The 19,966-nt window shown below is 46.8% G+C and overlaps 2 protein-coding genes across 7 annotated transcripts in view; both read right to left on the bottom strand.

The window, feature by feature from the left end:
- atp8a2 (ATPase phospholipid transporting 8A2) overlaps nucleotides 1-13,052 on the bottom strand; it is a 68,952-nt gene extending 55,900 nt beyond the window's left edge. For 2 of the 6 annotated variants that reach the window (XM_029626400.2, XM_029626399.2), the window contains exons 1-2: nucleotides 12,793-13,052; nucleotides 3,838-3,951 (exon numbers count right to left, since the gene is read on the bottom strand). In XM_029626400.2, coding sequence (XP_029482260.1) covers nucleotides 3,838-3,951; nucleotides 12,793-12,835 — 157 coding nt within the window. In that variant the 5' untranslated portion in view covers nucleotides 12,836-13,052. The remainder of the gene's footprint in view (nucleotides 1-3,837; nucleotides 3,952-12,792) is intronic. The other 4 variants (XM_029626394.2, XM_029626395.2, XM_029626397.2 and 1 more) reach the window with 2 other exon arrangements.
- A 549-nt stretch (nucleotides 13,053-13,601) lies between these two features.
- rnf6 (ring finger protein (C3H2C3 type) 6) lies at nucleotides 13,602-19,786 on the bottom strand. Its single transcript, XM_029626392.2, is given in 5 exon segments — nucleotides 13,602-16,997; nucleotides 16,999-17,497; nucleotides 17,730-17,882; nucleotides 18,460-18,615; nucleotides 19,703-19,786. Coding segments are annotated over 4 exon segments (2,166 nt in total). The 5' UTR covers nucleotides 18,608-18,615; nucleotides 19,703-19,786; the 3' UTR covers nucleotides 13,602-15,631.
- Nucleotides 19,787-19,966: the final 180 nt, after the last annotated feature.

Raw genomic sequence — 19,966 nt, 5'->3', positions numbered from 1 at the left:
GAGATCACCGCAAGGTCTTGCCAGGCATATCAGGTAAGCATCTGGCACGAAGGAAGGAACATAAGAACTACATACAGGTGCCACGGTGTGTACGGGTGTAATGGACATCACGCTGCTTGCTTAGCGAGTACCTCTTCCTCCTGATACGGCTCACAGCGAGGCTCAAACCCAGGACCTCTGCCTTGCTAGCACACGTGATCGCCTTCTCACAGTCTTTACCAGTCAGCGCCTCTGAAGAGCTAGCTATTCGGCAGGGCAAGGGGGGACACGTGGCGGAGGAGTGATGTTCACACATCCCCTAGGATAAGTTGGGTAAGTTTAATCAGGTGTTTTAGAGCTGGTCTGGAACCAAACCCTGCACACACCCCTGACTCCAATGTGATAACAATACAGCAAAACAGATGAACAGGATTTCAATTTACTCTTGCAGGTGGCCAAAAATACACCCCTAATAAGCAGCACACCCAGTCTTCTGATCTGACCCGCTGGGTCATATCCCTATAACCCAGCATCAACAACCCAACCTTGTTATTTCTAACCTTTTACTGCAATGGGCAAATCAGGGTCACAGTGTTTCTTGGTAGTCTTAAACATATCTACTTTGAAACAAAAGTCTACACCTCACACACATGGTTATGGGCTTAAAAAAAGAAGACCCCTGTACCATGTCATATATAGTTGAAATGTATTACATTTTGAGTTTGCATCCCAATTTTACACTTACACACATCACAGAAGACTGAAATATAACAAAACTGTTAATTGCCATTAATTAAGAAAAATATTCACAACATTCCACCCATGAGGCCACTAGGTCATTTGACTGCAGGAAAGGTCTACAGAAGACAACCCAACTAAGTGACCCAATGCCTGCCAGCCAGCAGTTGGGTCATCCTAACAACCCAGCATGTTTTTGTGTTTGTTTAAGTGTTTTTTTGTGTTTCCTCCATTTCCCCACTCTACCTCTCTCCGTCCTTACGGCATACTTCCACTCATCCATATCTCTTCCCACTCTACCTACCTCTCTCTGTCCTTACGGTATACTTCCACATCTCTTCCCACTCTACCTACCTCTCTCCGTCCTTACGGTATACTTCCACTCATCCATATCTCTTCCCACTCTACCTACCTCTCTCCGTCCTTACGGTATACTTCCACTCATCCATATCTCTTCCCACTCTACCTACCTCTCTCCGTCCTTACGGTATACTTCCACTCATCCATATCTCTTCCCACTCTACCTACCTCTCTCCGTCCTTACGGTATACTTCCACTCATCCATATCTCTTCCCACTCTACCTACCTCTCTCCGTCCTTACGGTATACCTCCACTCATCCATATCTCTTCCCACTCTACCTACCTCTCTCTGTCCTTACGGTATACTTCCACTCATCCATATCTCTTCCCACTCTACCTACCTCTCTCTTCCTACTCTCACTCTCCTCTTTACTCTACATTTTATTCCTAGCAGATCAATATTGACCATCTCAGCAGCCTGCTACAGCTCTGATATGTCCATGAGCAGATCAATGCTCTGTGTTCCTCCTCCCTGATGGATCAGAACCAGAAGCACCGTCACCACCATAACTCATTACTGAAGAGTTGACGGACTCCAAGAATACTCAAACAGAACTTGTTTAGGACGGCAAGACTTTATTTAACAGCATACTTCAGCATATGGAGACGTTCTCAAAAATCACACCCTTCTATAAACTTTAAAACGGGAGGCCCTAAAGCTTCTCCCTCGAGTGCCATACCAGACTGATTCTTCATTGGTTAATACAGAACGGTGGGTAGCCTGTGTGCAAATATTTTGAGTGTCGGGTGCAATGTAGTGCACGTTTGTGCGTGTTCAGCAAAATATGAATGACCTTGTAAAAGGCCGGTAAAACTACCCTCATCTTGATATAACCACACATGCAATCAAAAATACATATACCTGGTAGAGTCCTGTTTAATCACCCCCATCTCAAAACGCATCAATAGCTCAATCCGACACAGCTTGGCCCATCTTTACAGTACTAGCTCAGTCCCTTAGTTTGGCTCTGGGTTGACCCCTCAACCCTTAAGGTCACTACCTGGCCCGTGTTACCTGGTCCCGTGCCAGCCTTTCATGGCTATAAAGCAAGGCGCTATTCTAAATAATGGATAGAGGGAGGCTGCATAATTCATCCTCTCTCTTTCCTGTATGACTGGTGCCTTATTTCAGCAGACACCGTGCCTCTGTGGCGCAGCCACGCCACCACTCAGATGTCACACTATCACTGCAGCTCCCTCAGCGCTTATTATACACCAGCATTTAGCCCGTCCGGCAGCTTTGTGTTTCAAACCGTATTAAACATTGCTATTGTAATGACCACCGATTTAATGTGACAGTCGGAAAGAGACGCTCAGTTAAAGTCAAACCAAAAGAGGAAAAACAATCCGTACAACAGAGTGAACTGTACAGTCAAAGGCATACGAAGTCAGTCATATGACTTAAAACATAGTCCATGCAAACTAAAAACTCGACAGCTCAGTTGAAGATCCCCCCCCTCTGAAGGATTCTTGGTGAATCGGAGGTTCCCCAATTCACCCCACATCCTCCCCTACCCCCTCCCATTGTGAGGTCAGGATAGCGTTACCGACGGAGGAGCGTCGTCTGACCGCCTGACCCCTATGAGGTGCCATGGCTGTTCCTGTCCCCAAGGTGACCTCTAGTCAAGTCGTCTACTTCCTGGTTAAGGTTGACCTGCAGGTCTGCTGGTTGCTAGGACAGCCAGTGTGTCCAATTACTACAGTGACGGAGTGAATGGTGAGAAGGTGGAGCGCCTCTTTCCTGCAGTACATGCTGGAGTAGTAATCCTCTCTCTGTCTGCTCTGCAATTTCCTCTACCTGCTAATCCATACACTGATAATCCAACAGGTGAGACCAGAGATTGTACACGCGCAATATACATGTATACTTAATCCCATATACTACACTGTACTGTTCACTCTCACTCTCACACTCTCACACACACACACACACACACACACACACACACACACACACACACACACACACACACACACACACACACACACACACACACACACACACACACACACACAGCAGTGACGCATTTTGTATTTACACATGCAACGTCCCCCAACATGCAGTTAACTACTCCCTTGCTCTCACCCACTCTTCCTCAATCTAACTCAACAGTCAACACCCAAACACATGCATGCATCTATGCGCATGCTTAAAGGATGCCATGTGCATGGGACATGGGTACGTGTGCTTTATTTACATGTATGCAAGCATACCATGTGGTTCTGTGTGTCTGTATGTATAGTAAATGTGTGTGTTTGTCAATGTGTACTAGATCATGTGAAGTGAATAGATGGTGATCAATACAGTATGGGTTTGTGATAATGACTGGAACGGAGTCAGTGGAATGGTATCAAACACATGGCTTCCAGGTATTTGATGCCATTCCATTCGCTCCACTCTGGACATTATTTATGAGCTGTTCTCCCCTCAGCAGCCTCCACTGGTGTGAATGCTAATCAAGTGTATTTACTACAAGCACATGCAGTGACTGTGCAGAAAGGCAGACCAGCCGAGTCCAGCAGTCACCAGCCCTGGTCCTAGAGAGTAGTGTTCCTCTGGTATCAGGGTTAGTGATTACCACTGTGCTCTAGGCCAGGGTTGGGGTCAATTCTCATTTGAAATTTACTCATTAAATAGAATTGTCCCCGACCGCTGCTCTAGTCATTATAGGCTACTATTCCAGTGCATGCACTAGTGAACTCCAAGATGTGGGGAGCGCCAGCCAGGCCAGCTTGTGTAAGACAAGACTCCAACTCACTTTTTTCAAACCTGTTAGCGAGTCGGGAGCGCATGGCGGCCACGCCGACGCCCAGCTCTGGGTCCAGGTGGTCAGGAGACTTCTCCTGCCTAATGAGAGTCAACACTAACTGCTCTGGGGGAGAGAGATCGGGCCACCAGCCGCGGGACGGGAGAGAACAACACACAAGACAGAGGGTCAGTCAGTAACGCCACTGTGGGCCGGGGCACAATGATGTGTGTCTGTGTGTAGGTGAGTGGTGAGTTCAGGTGTGAGTCTGGAAGAGGCAATTGAAATTGAGTTTGTGTGTGTGTGCATGCGTATGTCAACTGTATGTGTGTGTCTCTGCTTGTGAAAGTATGTCAATGCTGTTGGAAAATGGTTGACATTGTCTTGAGTCCTATGACAGTTGTACAACACTGCTCCTTTGTGGTCAACTGGTCTCATTGCCTTCTGAAGTTTTTCTGCAGCTCACAATACTCACCGTACCAGCCACACGTCTGTCCATAGAGACCATTTATTCCCAAATGGTATCCTTAACAACCTAGAAAAATAAAGGAGAGCCGCACACTCTAGGAGCTCAGAGGGAAAAATATTTATGTCCAACGTTTCGACAGACAAGCGGTCTTCGTCTGAGCTCCTAGAGCGTGCGGTTCTCCTTTATGTTTTTAAGTGTTCCACTCCGCTAGCCAGCACCTCGCCTAAATAGGTGTGCTTTTCTTTCGCCTCTAGATTATCCTTTACAACCTAGCAGCCATGACAACCAGGAATTATTTCTCTCCAACAGACTCGCCTCAGACACACAGACAATAAACCTGATTTATCTCATTATATCCTTATACCTGGTAAACAAACCACACTTATTTGGGGACTGTACACACAGAATAGTAATGTCGCCCAATGCTCAGTGAAGAACTGTCCACATCTCCCTTACATGTCATTGTTTGGTTTGCAATTGAAGCATCCAGTTAATAGAATAGAGAATCTCTAAACACTGTAGTACTGAGGTCAGAGAGGGTGATCCAGCTATACTCCTTCACAATACCTGACATGACTTCACCTGCAGAACACACACTTCGTCAGAATACATACCTGGATTTCACACTTGGATTAGCATATGTCCATCGAGAGTAAAGATTTGGCTTTGAATGCATGAGCAGCTAATAGTGTGGACTCTCTGCATGTGTAGGATAGGACACTCTCTCCTGTCAGAAGACAAATTATCTTCTATGTGTCACATATAGGATAGGTCACTCTCTCCTGTCAGAACACACCTTATCTTTGTGTCACATATAGGATAGGTCACTCTCTCATGGTTTGGGCCTGCTTTTCTTCAGCAGGGACAGGGAAGATGGTTAAAATTGATGGGAAGATGGATGGAGCCAAATACAGGACCATTCTGGAAGAAAACCTGATGGAGTCTGCAAAAGACCTGAGACTGGGACGGAGATTTGTCTTCCAACAAGACAATGATCTACAATGGAATGGTTCAAAAATAAACATATCCAGGTGTTAGAATGGCCAAGTCAAAGTCCAGACCTGAATCCAATCGAGAATCTGTGGAAAGAACTGAAAACTGCTGTTCACAAATGCTCTCCATCCAACCTCACTGAGCTCGAGCTGTTTTGCAAGGAGGAATGGGGAAAAAATTCAGTCTCTCGATGTGCAAAACTGATAGAGACATACCCCAAGCGACTTACAGCTGTAATCGCAGCAAAAGGTGGCGCTACAAAGTATTCACTTAAGGGGGCTGAATAATTTTGCACGCCCAATTTTTCAGTTTTTGATTTGTTAAAAAAGTTAGAAATATCCAATAAATGTCGTTCCACTTCATGATTGTGTCCCACTTGTTGTTGATTCTTCACAAAAAAATACAGTTTTATATCTTTATGTTTGAAGCCTGAAATGTGGCAAAAGGTCGCAAAGTTCAAGGGGGCCGAATACTTTCGCAAGGCACTGTAAGTGTGCCTATGATGAAAATTACAGGCCTCTCTCATATTTGTAAGTGGGAGAACTTGCACAATTGGTGGCTGACTAAATACTTTTTGCCCCACTGTATGTGTCACATGTAGGATAGGTCACTCTCTCCTGTCAGAACACACCTTATCTTTGTGTCACATGTAGGATAGGCCACTCTCTCCTGTCAGAACACACCTTATCTATGTGTCACATGTAGGATAGGACACTCTCTCCTGTCAGAACACACCTTATCTATGTGTCACATGTAGGATAGGTCACTCTCTCCTGTCAGAACACACCTTATCTATGTGTCACATGTAGGATAGGTCACTCTCTCCTGTCAGAACATACCTTATCTATGTGTCACATGTAGGATAGGTCACTCTCTCCTGTCAGAACACAACTTATCTATGTGTCACATGTAGGATAGGCCACTCTCTCCTGTCAGAACACACCTTATCTATGTGTCACATGTAGGATAGGTCACTCTCTCCTGTCAGAACACACCTTATCTATGTGTCACATGTAGGATAGGTCACTCTCCTGTCAGAACACACCTTATCTATGTGTCACATGTAGGATAGGTCACTCTCTCCTGTCAGAACACACCTTATCTATGTGTCACATGTAGGATAGGTCACTCTCTCCTGTCAGAACACACCTTATCTATGTGTCACATGTAGGATAGGTCACTCTCTCCTGTCAGAACACACCTTATCTATGTGTCACATGTAGGATAGGTCACTCTCTCCTGTCAGAACACACCTTATCTATGTGTCACATGTAGGATAGGACACTCTCTCCTGTCAGAACACACCTTATCTATGTGTCACATGTAGGATAGGTCACTCTCCTGTCAGAACACACCTTATCTATGTGTCACATGTAGGATAGGTCACTCTCTCCTGTCAGAACACACCTTATCTATGTGTCACATGTAGGATAGGTCACTCTCCTGTCAGAACACACCTTATCTATGTGTCACATGTAGGATAGGTCACTCTCTCCTGTCAGAACACACCTTATCTATGTGTCACATGTAGGATAGGTCACTCTCTCCTGTCAGAACACACCTTATCTATGTGTCACATGTAGGATAGGTCACTATCCTGTCAGAACACACCTTATCTAATACTTATTTTCCACCATAATTTGCAAATAAATTCATTAAAAATCCTACAATGTGATTTTCTGGATTTTTTTTCTCATTTTGTCTGTCATAGTTACAGTGCCTTGCGAAAGTATTCGGCCCCCTTGAACTTTTCGACCTTTTGCCACATTTCAGGCTTCAAACATAAAGATATAAAACTGTATTTTTTTGTGAAGAATCAACAACACACAATCATGAAGTGGAACGACATTTATTGGATATTTCAAACTTTTTTAACAAATCAAAAACTGAAAAATTGGGTGTGCAAAATTATTCAGCCCCTTTACTTTCAGTGCAGCAAACTCTCTCCAGAAGTTCAGTGAGGATCTCTGAATGATCCAATGTTGACCTAAATGACTAATGATGATAAATACAATCCACCTGTGTGTAATCAAGTCTCCGTATAAATGCACCTGCACTGTGATAGTCTCAGAGGTCCGTTAAAAGCGCAGAGAGCATCATGAAGAACAAGGAACACACCAGGCAGGCCCGAGATACTGTTGTGAAGAAGTTTAAAGCCGGATTTGGATACAAAAAGATTTCCCAAGCTTTAAACATCCCAAGGAGCACTGTGCAAGCGATAATATTGAAATGGAAGGAGTATCAGACCACTGCAAATCTACCAAGACCTGGCCATCCCTCTAAACTTTCAGCTCATACAAGGAGAAGACTGATCAGAGATGCAGCAAAGAGGCCCATGATCACTCTGGATGAACTGCAGAGATCTACAGCTGAGGTGGGAGACTCTGTCCATAGGACAACAATCAGTCGTATATTGCACAAATCTGGCCTTTATGGAAGAGTGGCAAGAAGAAAGCCATTTCTTAAAGATATCCATAAAAAGTGTCGTTTAAAGTTTGCCACAAGCCACCTGGGAGACACACCAAACATGTGGAAGAAGGTGCTCTGGTCAGATGAAACCAAAATTGAACTTTTTGGCAACAATGCAAAACGTTATGTTTGGCGTAAAAGCAACACAGCTTATCACCCTGAACACACCATCCCCACTGTCAAACATGGTGGTGGCAGCATCATGGTTTGGGCCTGCTTTTCTTCAGCAGGGACAGGGAAGATGGTTAAAATTGATGGGAAGATGGATGGAGCCAAATACAGGACCATTCTGGAAGAAAACCTGATGGAGTCTGCAAAAGAGCTGAGACTGGGACGGAGATTTGTCTTCCAACAAGACAATGATCCAAAACATAAAGCAACATCTACAATGGAATGGTTCAAAAATAAACATATCCAGGTGTTAGAATGGCCAAGTCAAAGTCCAGACCTGAATCCAATCGAGAATCTGTGGAAAGAACTGAAAACTGCTGTTCACAAATGCTCTCCATCCAACCTCACTGAGCTCGAGCTGTTTTGCAAGGAGGAATGGGGAAAAAATTCAGTCTCTCGATGTGCAAAACTGATAGAGACATACCCTGCGACTTACAGCTGTAATCGCAGCAAAAGGTGGCGCTACAAAGTATTCACTTAAGGGGGCTGAATAATTTTTGCACGCCCAATTTTTCAGTTTTTGATTTGTTAAAAAAGTTAGAAATATCCAATAAATGTCGTTCCACTTCATGATTGTGTCCCACTTGTTGTTGATTCTTCACAAAAAAATACAGTTTTATATCTTTATGTTTGAAGCCTGAAATGTGGCAAAAGGTCGCAAAGTTCAAGGGGGCCGAATACTTTCGCAAGGCACTGTAAGTGTGCCTATGATGAAAATTACAGGCCTCTCTCATATTTGTAAGTTGGAGAACTTGCACAATTGGTGGCTGACTAAATACTTTTTGCCCCACTGTATGTGTCACATGTAGGATAGGTCACTCTCTCCTGTCAGAACACACCTTATCTTTGTGTCACATGTAGGATAGGTCACTCTCTCCTGTCAGAACACACCTTATCTATGTGTCACATGTAGGATAGGACACTCTCTCCTGTCAGAACACACCTTATCTATGTGTCACATGTAGGATAGGCCACTCTCCTGTCAGAACACACCTTATCTTTGTGTCACATGTAGGATAGGTCACTCTCTCCTGTCAGAACACACCTTATCTATGTGTCACATGTAGGATAGGCCACTCTCTCCTGTCAGAACACACCTTATCTTTGTGTCACATGTAGGATAGGTCACTCTCTCCTGTCAGAACACACCTTATCTATGTGTCACATATAGGATAGGACACTCTCTCCTGTCAGAACACGCCTTATCTATGTGTCACATATAGGATAGGCCACTCTCTCCTGTCAGAACACACCTTATCTATGTGTCACATGTAGGATAGGCCACTCTCTCCTGTCAGAACACACCTTATCTATGTGTCACATGTAGGATAGGCCACTCTCTCCTGTCAGAACACACCTTATCTGTGTCCTTTGGGACTTTTGTACTTTGGGACTTCATGCACACACTTGACATTCTCTTTCTTCATCCCTTTCCCTCACATCCTGTGTGTGTGTGTGTGTGTGTGTGTGTGTGTGTGTGTGTGTGTGTGTGTGTGTGTGTGTGTGTGTGTGTGTGTGTGTGTGTGTGTGTGTGTGTACATCAGTAGAGGTTGCTGTGGGGAGGACGGCTCATAATAATGGCTGGAACGGAGTAAATGGAATGGCATTAAACACATTGAAACTGTGTGTTTGATGTGCACTACATTATCAAAAGTATGTGGACACGTGCTTGTCCAACATCTCATTCCAAAATCATGGGCATTAACATTGCCTTGGTCTCCCCTTTGCTGCTATAACAGCCTCCACTCTCCTGAGAAGACTTCCCATTAGAAGCTTCCATTCAGTCAAAAGCGTATTAGTGAGGTCGGGCGCTGATGTTCGCCGATTAAGCCTGGCTCTCAGTCAGCGTTCCAATTCATCCCAAAGGTCTTCAATGGGGTTGAGGTCTGGGCTCTGTGCAGGAAAGGGCTTTCCCTAAACTGTTGCCACAAAGTTGGAAGCACTGAATTGTCTAGAACGTCATTGTATGCTGTAGCGTTAAGATTTCCCTTCACTGGAACTAAGGGGCCTAGCCCGAACCATGAAAAACAAGCCCAGACCATTATTCCTCCTTCACCACATTTTACAGTTGGCACCACACATTGGGGCAGGTAGCGTTCTCCTGGCATGTGCCAAACCCAGATTCGTCTGTCAGATTGCAAGATGGTGAAGCATGATTTATCACTCCAGAGAACACGTTTCCACTGCTCCAGAGTCCAATGGCGGTGAGCTTTACACCACTCCAGCCAAAGCTCGGCATTGCGCATGGTGATCTTAGGCTTGTGTGTGGCTGCTCGGCCATGGAAACCTATTTCATGAAGCTCCCAGATGAACAGTTCTAGTGCTGACGTTGTTCCAAACTGCCTCTGGAAGCTCGGTAGTGAGCATTGCAACTGAGGACAAGCGATTTTTATGCGCTTCATTACTCGGCGGTCCCATTCTGTGAGCTTATGTGGCCTACCACTTCATGGTTGAGCCGTTGTTGCTCCTAGACGTTTCTATTTCATAATAAGAGCACTTACAGTTGACTGGGACCGCTCTAGCAGGGCAGAAATTTGCCGAACTGACTTGTTGGAAAGGTGGCATCCTATGACGCCGCCACGCTGAAAGTCACTGAGCTCTTCAGTAAGGCCATTCTACTGCCAATATTCGACCATGGAGATTGCATGGCTGTGTGCTCGATTGTATACACTTGTCAGCAACGGGAGTGGCTCAAATAACTGAATACACTAACTTGAAGGGGTGTCAACATACTTTTGTATATATATAGTGTATTTGATACCATTCCAATCACTCTTCTCCTGCCACGACCACGAGCCAGTCCTCCCCAACCTCCTGTGGTGCACATGTGTTTAATAAAACACATCTGTCAGTCATCAGTCTGTTTGACAGATCAAGCCAGTGAGGCCACCAGGCTGTAACAGCCTGGGTGATTATGGCTAAAGTCCAGGTCAAAAGGATTGTGGGAAAGATTGAAGTTAACCAAGAAGAGCTGAGAAGGTGCAAAAGAACACAGTGACTGGCCACGTGGGACACGGACACACCTTCAAGAGGGCGAAGGAGAGTCTAATACGGGACTACGGTGTGTGTGTGGTGGAGTCTGTTGAGAGAGTAGGTCTACAAAGGCTTGTTCTTTGGTGTGTCTTCCTGTCTTGACTCCTGACGGTACTAATTAACCCAGAGTAAGAGCCATTTTCTGAACTAACTAATGATTTGGGGTTGAAGTAGTGATGTCCAGGTATGGAAACCATATTGATGCTGTTCTCCCTTTCACTCTGATGGGGATCTTTAGCCTGGAGACAGATTGATGCTGTTCTCTCTCTCACTCTGATGGGGATCCCTAGCCTGGAGACAGATTGATGCTGTTCTCTCTATCACTCTGATGGGGATCCCTAGCCTGGAGACAGATTGATGCTGTTCTCTCTCTCACTCTGATGGGGATCCCTAGCCTGGAGACAGATTGATGCTGTTCTCTCTATCACTCTGATGGGGATCCCTAGCCTGGAGACAGATTGATGCTGTTCTCTCTATCACTCTGATGGGGATCCCTAGCCTGGAGACAATTTGACCTGACCCAGTTGGCGCTTCTCTCTCTCTCTATCCTGACAATATGCCCTAGCTGCTTTCTATTTCTGGAACCTGCTGGAGGCAAAGCACAGTCACACACAAACACACAGCAGCCCCACAATGTACTTGTGCCAGCACTCATGGACATTCAGCCACACAAGTTTCCAGGACAATCCCTCTAAAGCCTCTATAGACGCAAGAGCAAACAAACTGTTCTCATCTACAGCAGCATCGCTGTCAAACCTGCCCCTGCGGCGATGCCAGCTATCTCCCAAAACACTGACCTCCTCCCCTTTAATCCTTGCAGCTCGGCCAAAAACCTATTTTGGCCCATAGCATATATAATCATGCTAGGACGTTCTGTGTGTGCATAAGAGTCCGTGGACATATCACTATGCGCTGTGTGGAGGGTGCAGTGCAACGATGTGTTCGGCTGTCCCTGTAAATGCAAAAGGCGCATCTGTGACGCATTACTTTTTTTTCGGGGACAAAGGTGCATTGAATAGCCCCCCCCCAAAAAAAAAACAACAACAACATTATGCTGCATAACTATATAGGCCTAGAAAGCACATATCTGGTGTCCGCCTGTCTGGGCTCCGCGTGACTTTGACAGGTGATGGCCTTCCGGCAAGGGGCTTAGAATAAGATCAATTAAATAGTCACGTGCCCTTTAAGTCATTGAAGGTGTTAAGCTCTCCCACAGTGCCGCCGAACTCATTTACTTGCTCAGAAAAAAAAGTAATATTCTGACAGTATGCACCCTGTACCATTTACAACTCTCCCAGAGAAAAGAAAGACATTCATTGGAAAAATACATAGGCATTTATGTCTAGGCTAGCCTACATAGACTATTACGCGCAAAGAATGGGTGCGAGCACTGTTTATAGTGAGGCCATGACAACTCGGTCCCGCTCACCTGCAATAACCTCCATTTACCCGGCTTTACTGTCATATCTGCAGCATCATTAATACATCATACAAAGCATTGGAAATTGGTTCAGTTGAAGCGCAGCGCCCCCATTCCGAGTCTGTCTGTGCCAACACAAGAATAGCCCTGTTGTTTGTACTGACTGTATATGACAGGCGTAATAAGCAGCTGCACCGCCACCCGTGCCGCAGTCCTGGGCTCAACAAGGCTATCCCAATCCTATAGCCCCACTAATATAACATGCATAGGCCTATAGAATTGGACCGATTGTGCCATTAGAACCAAGTCCTCACTGCAATGTTTATGTCACTGCCAGTTCGATCCCTATAGCTACCAATGGAGCTGTACTAGCCTGTACTATAAGCTACTGTACTATAGGCTACATGCTTACCTCCCTCGCTGTGGATCTTCTTCGATCGCCGGTTGAAGTACATCCTGGTCTTGAGCCGGGGGTCTGTATTGGCCTGGAAGAGGGCGGCCGGGGCGCTGGCATGCCGGTGGCTCACGTACAAAGCGGGGGAATGCGGGCCCGGGACAAGGCTGCGTTCGCTGGGAGATGAATCATGTTCGATCGTTGGACGAGGGACGGCGATGGGTCGGCTCAGCAGTGACGAGAGCGCGCATAGGGGTGAGACGTGTTTGTGCGTGCGCGCGTCCTCGGCCAAGATCACAAAAAGCCTGATCCGTTGCATAAGTAGGATCCTCGCGTGAATCTCGTTCCTTCATCCTGATTCACTTTGCTTCACTTGGACATTCATGTAGCTGAGTGTGTGCCCTAAGTTAAGTCTAATATCACGTCAAGCATAAGTATAGCCTAACTCAGTCAGTAAGCCTAGTCGGGCCATAGACGCAGAAAGACCAACACTTCAGAGGTAGGCTAAATAGATAACTACTAGGGAATATGGCTATTAGCACTTCGGTACTATGACCATTTCACATGTGCATCTTTGATCATAATCTCACTGTCCTACTTAGTGTAAGGTTCATCTAATTGCATAGGCCTGAGTAACTTCTAGCCTACTGAGCGAAAGAGCCATTTCAATCAAATTAAAGTAAAAACCCAGACTTGTCATGATATGATAGGAGGTAGTTGTTCACACCACTGGGAGACAATGTCATTGGAGATGTGGGAAAAGACAGTGGTCCCGTGGGAGGAACAAAGTCCCCAGTGGGAAGCAAATAAAGAGCTCACAAATTAACTCCAGGCATAACAAAGCTGTATTTAATTCCCTTGTTAAGGAGCAGAAGAAACCCCTTGTGTTTATTTATATTACATAGTAACAGAATACATATTAATCTTAACTGTTTTTTAAAATCTCATCACATAACACATTCAATATTTCAAAGTTTGTTTCTCATTAAATAGGAACAGAATAAATATTCATTTCTGAATTTCGGTGGCCACAGACCCTCTCTTTCTTAGATGGACATTCAGGCGACTGACTGATGCTTCTCCAGAACCATATTAGACATTCTGTTTTATCACTTCCTTCAGCGCTAACACACACACTTCAGTACAGAAAGAGCATTGTTTCCTGTATCACATCCCTGTCTAATGAGTCTGCTTGGAACAAAGTTAGTATGAAAATTACATTAAACCCCCCTGCCCTACATGGACACCAATACCACTGGTCTCCAGTCCTCACCATGTCATACTGTAGTTGTGAACACTGCCTCTGGTGGTAACAGGGTGATACGGCCTGCAGGGAAAGCCAATTGAGATCTAAGCCAGGCTAATGGAGGAAGACACTGATCTGAAAGGATTGGATAGATGTAGAAAATGGATTGAGTGGAGGCTCCACCATTTTACTTTCACCTAGTCATTCCTTTCAGGTTTGTGAACATGAAACTATTACTTAGGTGATAGAAATCAGGCCATGACAGGCAGGTTCTCCCAAAGCAGAGGCTTTAAACACAGACATTAGAGCAGGGGTGTTAAACTCATACCACGGAGGGCCGAGTGTCTGCAGGTTTTTGGTTTTCCTTTCAATTAGACAGACCTAGACAACAAGGGTGAGGGGAGTTCCTTACCAATTAATGACCATAATTCATCAATCAAGTACAATGGTGGAGCGAAAACCCACAGACACCCTGCCCTCCGTGGAATGAGTTTGACACGTGTGCGTTAGAGGAGTGGGGGATGATGATTGAGGAGTTTAGGAGTCTGGGGATAGGGGGGGAGAGCGTACTACAGAACAGATACTCTCCATCTCCCAACAGATTAATTATTCATCAATGCCCAGGAGTAAACAAGAAAACAGCACTATAAAGTTTAAACATTTAACAACGCAAAACGGTCCTTCCGTTCCTCCTTCATGTTATTGCATTATTTGCCTGTCTCCCTAACAGACGAGTCCAACTACAAGTGCTTGCTGCTAAATTACCTCACACACTTATTTGCTTTAGATGTTTCTTTCTGACTTGTGTTACTAAGTGTCAAACGCAGAAACTAATTTGAAGAACTATTGGACATCCACCGTGGATCTATGGGATTCGATGGCTAGGTTTAAAGAGCTGGAACAGGTAGGCAGACATCAACAACATCCTAGGGACCACTGGCCAAGTAAAATGTAATTAAAAAGGTCAAATAGAACCACAATAGCCTTTGTCCAAACACATACACATGATAGAGGACACTTTAAAAAGGGTTGTTGGAGCTTTAAATTGAAGGATTCCAATATTAGCTCTAACTTAATGTTTTCTGCTTAAAATGCAACGAGGATGACTCTTCCCAACCCCAAAACACAGGCGGCGGTGGTGACATATTTACACATCGTCAACCAAATCAAATCTACAGAAGCAACTGACCGATTGCTGTAGTCCGTTTGTGACATCACAGCGTATCAGGTGAAAGACTGAGACTGATCAGCAGCGGCTAGCTATAGTAGCTCTTTAAGCTAAGTGCTATCTGTAAATGTGGACCTCAGAAGCATCGTGACAGAGGCCGAAAAGAAACAAGACAAGAAAATACATTTAAAAAAACAAACAAAGGTGCTGAAAATAAGTCTAAAAAAATAACACTTTAATTCTCTGCATTAGCCACCCCCCACCCCTTTGGGTTCTACCATTTCAGAGTGAACACAATGAATATTTCAATGGTAAATGAAAACATTAAAGCGCTATGTACATGTACCGTCCTCTCTGCTCGGGCATGCTCAGTTCGGCCAGCAGGGGGCGAGGTGGAGCCGGTGGTATTCTGGGGTCAGGGGATTCAAGGGGTCAGGGCAGGGTCAGTCCTGGTGAGCAGGGAGGATGGGCTGCCTGCAGATGGGGCAGGTGTTGTTCTCAGAGAGCCAGCGGTCGATGCAGTGGATGTGGAACTCGTGGGCGCAGGGCAGGCGGCGCAGTTTGTTCCCTTGGGCATAGTCGTTGATACAGACACTGCAGGCGCGCCCAGCTTCCCCCTCCAGGCTGGCCTGGCCGTAGGTGCGCGTGGCTAGTATGTCAATCTGCTCTTTGGTCAGGCCGCGCGGGTGCTCCTCGTCCTCCTCGTCGTTGAGCAGGAAGAAGTGGGCCAGCCGCAGGATGGGCAGCGTGCCGTTCTCTACCAGGTTGTTTGTGTCCCTGCTCATCGGTCGACCGTCGTCGGGGATTGGGATTCCACTGTTGTCACTCCCACCTAACCTCCCATGCACTCCTTCCTCCTCATCACCCCCCCCCTCTCTCTCAGTCTCTGTCTCTCCTGCCTGGCCTCCCGCCACAGTTCCACTCTCATTACTGTGGCTATGGTAGGTCTGTGTGGTGTTGGTGTTAGCATTGGGTCCTGCAGGGTCCTGGTGACCGGGAGTACCCTCGGTGGTCTCAGCGTCAGCCTCCGTCTCCATGAGGGAGCTGAGCTCCCCGAAGCCGGTCATGATCTGTCTGAGGATGGAGCGCAGGGCGGTGGAGCTGGGCTCCCCCAATCCAGTCTCGCTGATCCTCCTTAGAGGGATCCGGATGGTGCTGACGTAGGTCCGGATCCCGGCCCGCTCCGAGCGGGAGATTGTGCGCCGGAAGCCCCCGCTGTCGCTCTCGAAGGTGACAGTGTTCTCGGCGGCGCGGGCCCGGGAACGGGTTCGGCTGGCGATGCTGTCCCGGTCCCGGTTCTCTCCCGGTCGGATGCGCCGCACCTGCAGATCCAGCATGATGGTGGGGTGGCGCCGCACCCCCCCTGCACCCCCCGACCCGGCCGAGTGTGCCTCTCCCTCCTGCTCACCTGCCTCTGGGCCAGGCTCTGCTAGTACAGCCGGCTCTGACACGGCCTCACCGGTCTCCATGGAGACAGAAGCAGTTCTGTTTCCGGGCTCAGCAGTGTGGCCATTATTAGAGACACCATTTCCATTCCCACCACTAGGAGGCAAGGTAGCCGAGTTAAGGGCGGTGTTTCTCTGAAGAGGGGAGCGGCTGCGTCTCCTAGACGACCGGGAGGTAGTCCCACCTCCTGCTGCAGCCCTGCGGGTCCGGCCGCGAGATCGAGTCCTGCTGCTACGAGGCTCACGCCCCACAGACGCCACCTGGGGGCCAGACTGGGGCGGTACACGGGGGAAGTCCAGGGTAGGAACCCCCTCATCCTGCCCCTCCCCTGGGGAGGAAGCTCTGCTTGGGGGTTGGAGCTGTGGAGGGCTTATTTGATCCTGAAGGATAGGGGGTGATGGGGACTGGGGGTGGTGGGAGGTTGAGGGCTTCTGTACCACTTAGAGCAGTAGGGGGTAGGGGTGTGATGAGGGGTGCGGGAGTCAGAGGGATGGTGGTACTACTGCGTGTACGGCGGATCTGAGCCCTCCTGCCCTGGGTGGCTCGAGGTAAGGGATAGGGGGAGGGCCGGGCAGGGGTGTAGGGGGCAGTGCGTATGGAGGCTGTGGATGGAGGGGGGACAGGGGACAGCTCTGAGGGGTCGGGGGCATCACTGTGCTCCCCTGGCTCTGGCTGCTCATGGTTGATGTTGATCTCCAGGCTGAAGCGGAACTCTCCACTGTTGGGGTTGGTGCGGCTGACCGCGCGCCACGTCTGGTTGCCGCTCTGGCCACTGCGCGTGGCGTTCCCTGTGCGTCGGAAGGTGTTCAGCCACTCCAGCAGTGAGTCGCCGTTAGACGTCTCTGCTCCCGGCTCAGCAGTAGCTATACAGACAGCAGCTTGTTACTGAACTGAGTCAGTTGTAATTATCTAGTAATACTTTGATCAATAATAAATCAAATGAACTGAGTATACAGCAGCAATTAGGCCATGAACCTTTTGAGACCCATAACAATCTGTCAGTTTAGGTTATACAGACCCTTTAGCATTAATTTCCCACAGTAAGCCCTATAAGCCCATAGAACCACGACCACCGCTATAGCTCTTTATTCCTACCTGCCCCTCCCTCGCTCTCCTCCCCCTCAACGCTGCTCCCCTCCTCCTCTCCGGCCTCAGTGTTCTGTGGGAGTGGTTCAGGGCGGGGCTGAGATGACACACGCTCCTTTGCCCCGTCCAGGCGCTGCCGTAGCTCCTCCGCTGTCACCTCACCTGGGGAACAGCATGTCCCCTTTTAGGTCAAGATGGAGGACTTATATGCTTGATTGTCCAGATTCATTTTCAGCCCTTAGTAGCCAACATGAAGCCATTACATTATAAAATGTGATAGTTTTATTACACAACGTGTGTAGGCCTGTATTAGGGTGCATTAGCAGGTTTCAGTCTATTGGGTTGGGACAGGGCTGCAGTCCTATGGTTATTGTTTCTCCATGGCATTAATTAGCACCACTAATTGGATAAGGCAGGGATGGGCAACTCCAGTCCTCAGGGGCCGGAGTGGTCACACCTTTCCTCCATCTCTAGAAAACACAGCTGATTAAACTAATTTAATTTGAAATTGAAGATCATGATTAGTTGATTATTAGAGTCAGGTGTGCTGGAGGGGCAAAAGTGTGAGACCAATCAGGACACTGTAGGACTGGAGTTGCCTATCCCGTGGTTGTCCTGGTACAAATTATTTAAAAAACAATGAGGAAAACCAGCAGACACCGCTGCCCTGGGGGGACTGGAGCTATGCAACCCTGCGTTAGGGGTTCTAGTGAAGTTAGGTGTACTAGGTTCCTCTCACCAGGTGTGCCCAGCAGGTTGCTGTCTCTCATAAGGCGGTACTCTTCCTCACTCAGCTCGTTGATGAAGTGATAGTATGCCTCCTCCCGTCGAAGACGCTCTGCCTGACGCCGCCGCTCGTCTCGCCCGCTAGGAGGGTCCATCACCATGGAATCCGCTGTGGCACACAGAGGGCGGTAGGTGGGGTGTCAGAAATGTGGAACACCTGGCTGGAACTTACCTGGGTACTGCTTTAGTAATACATCCATCATTCAATCATTAAATTGAGATCACATATATTTTGATTCTATACAACTGACAAACATGGATGAGAACGAGACTTCACAGACCATCCAATTCCCTGGGGAAAAACATCAGGTCAACAGTATTTTTTTTAACGATCAATGCAATTATGTGACATTACCACATCAGACGCCTTCACTTTATTAAACGTGTGTGTCCCCACCTTTAGCCATAAGCCATGTCAAAAACAACACTATCCATTCTGCTGTGGGATGAGACATGGCCAGTAAGAGGTCGGCTGAGACATTGCTCTGTGTAATTACGGACTATTCTTTGGGTGCTGAAATCAGTCGTTTTTTATCAACTTCATTTTATGTGACCGCGCTCCACTCCGCCCGCACTAGTCGCTGATCAACTACTTAGTAAATCGGCTACAAAAACCTTCTTAGATTCAGAAACCTCCACACAACAGCATCGATGGCACACCGATAGACCGCAATGAATATTCAGTTGGCAACAATCATGCCATTTAGAGAAATATTCCAGCCTCTACAAAACATGCCATGTTGGAGAACACAGGAGAAAGAACCAACAAAAAAACTGACGCTAGTGTCATCCTACTAGCTACCAATCACCGACGCAGGAACGATCACACAGCCACGTCGGAGGAGGGACATGACAAAGAATAGTCGGGCTCCATGTAAGTTCACTATGTAGAGGACAAAAAAAATCGTCGCCTAACCATTGCAACAGAAATATATAAGCGTCTCCAACTAATAAAAATCTTCACACCTATACGCCGGTTTCACATTGCCTTTCAAAGCGGCGAGCTGTCATTTTGAATGCGCAACGCATTTGTTAGTTGTCGACAGCTAGCTATCTGGTGAAAGGTTTCGCCAACAAATAAGACAATTATTTTAACGAGTAACACACGAACTGAGTGCATACAATACTCAACTTAAACATAGTTTTTTAGCTCGAGAATATGGAGTTGACAACAAAATGTAGAGGTATTTTTGTACCTGACACAGCAGCTGTAATATCGACGCGTTTGCTTCCCTCTCCGCTCTGATTACAATGTAGCCAAGATGGGACCAACTGTGCTACACTTCTCACTGTTCGATCAAAGACCAGCAGTGTCAGATTAGTTCCTACCTTACGAAACCGCACGACTACATTATTAAAAGGGGCGGATTATAACAGATAATTGTTGTGTTAAAATCAATCTATTCATATGTGTTTAATTGTGAAGATGACAGGTTCTTTTTCACAAATGTATTTTACAT

The sequence above is a fragment of the Oncorhynchus nerka genome, linkage group LG22, assembly GCF_034236695.1.
Source record: "Oncorhynchus nerka isolate Pitt River linkage group LG22, Oner_Uvic_2.0, whole genome shotgun sequence".
Lineage (NCBI taxonomy): Eukaryota > Metazoa > Chordata > Actinopteri > Salmoniformes > Salmonidae > Oncorhynchus > Oncorhynchus nerka.
This window is presented reverse-complemented; position numbering and strand designations above follow the sequence as displayed.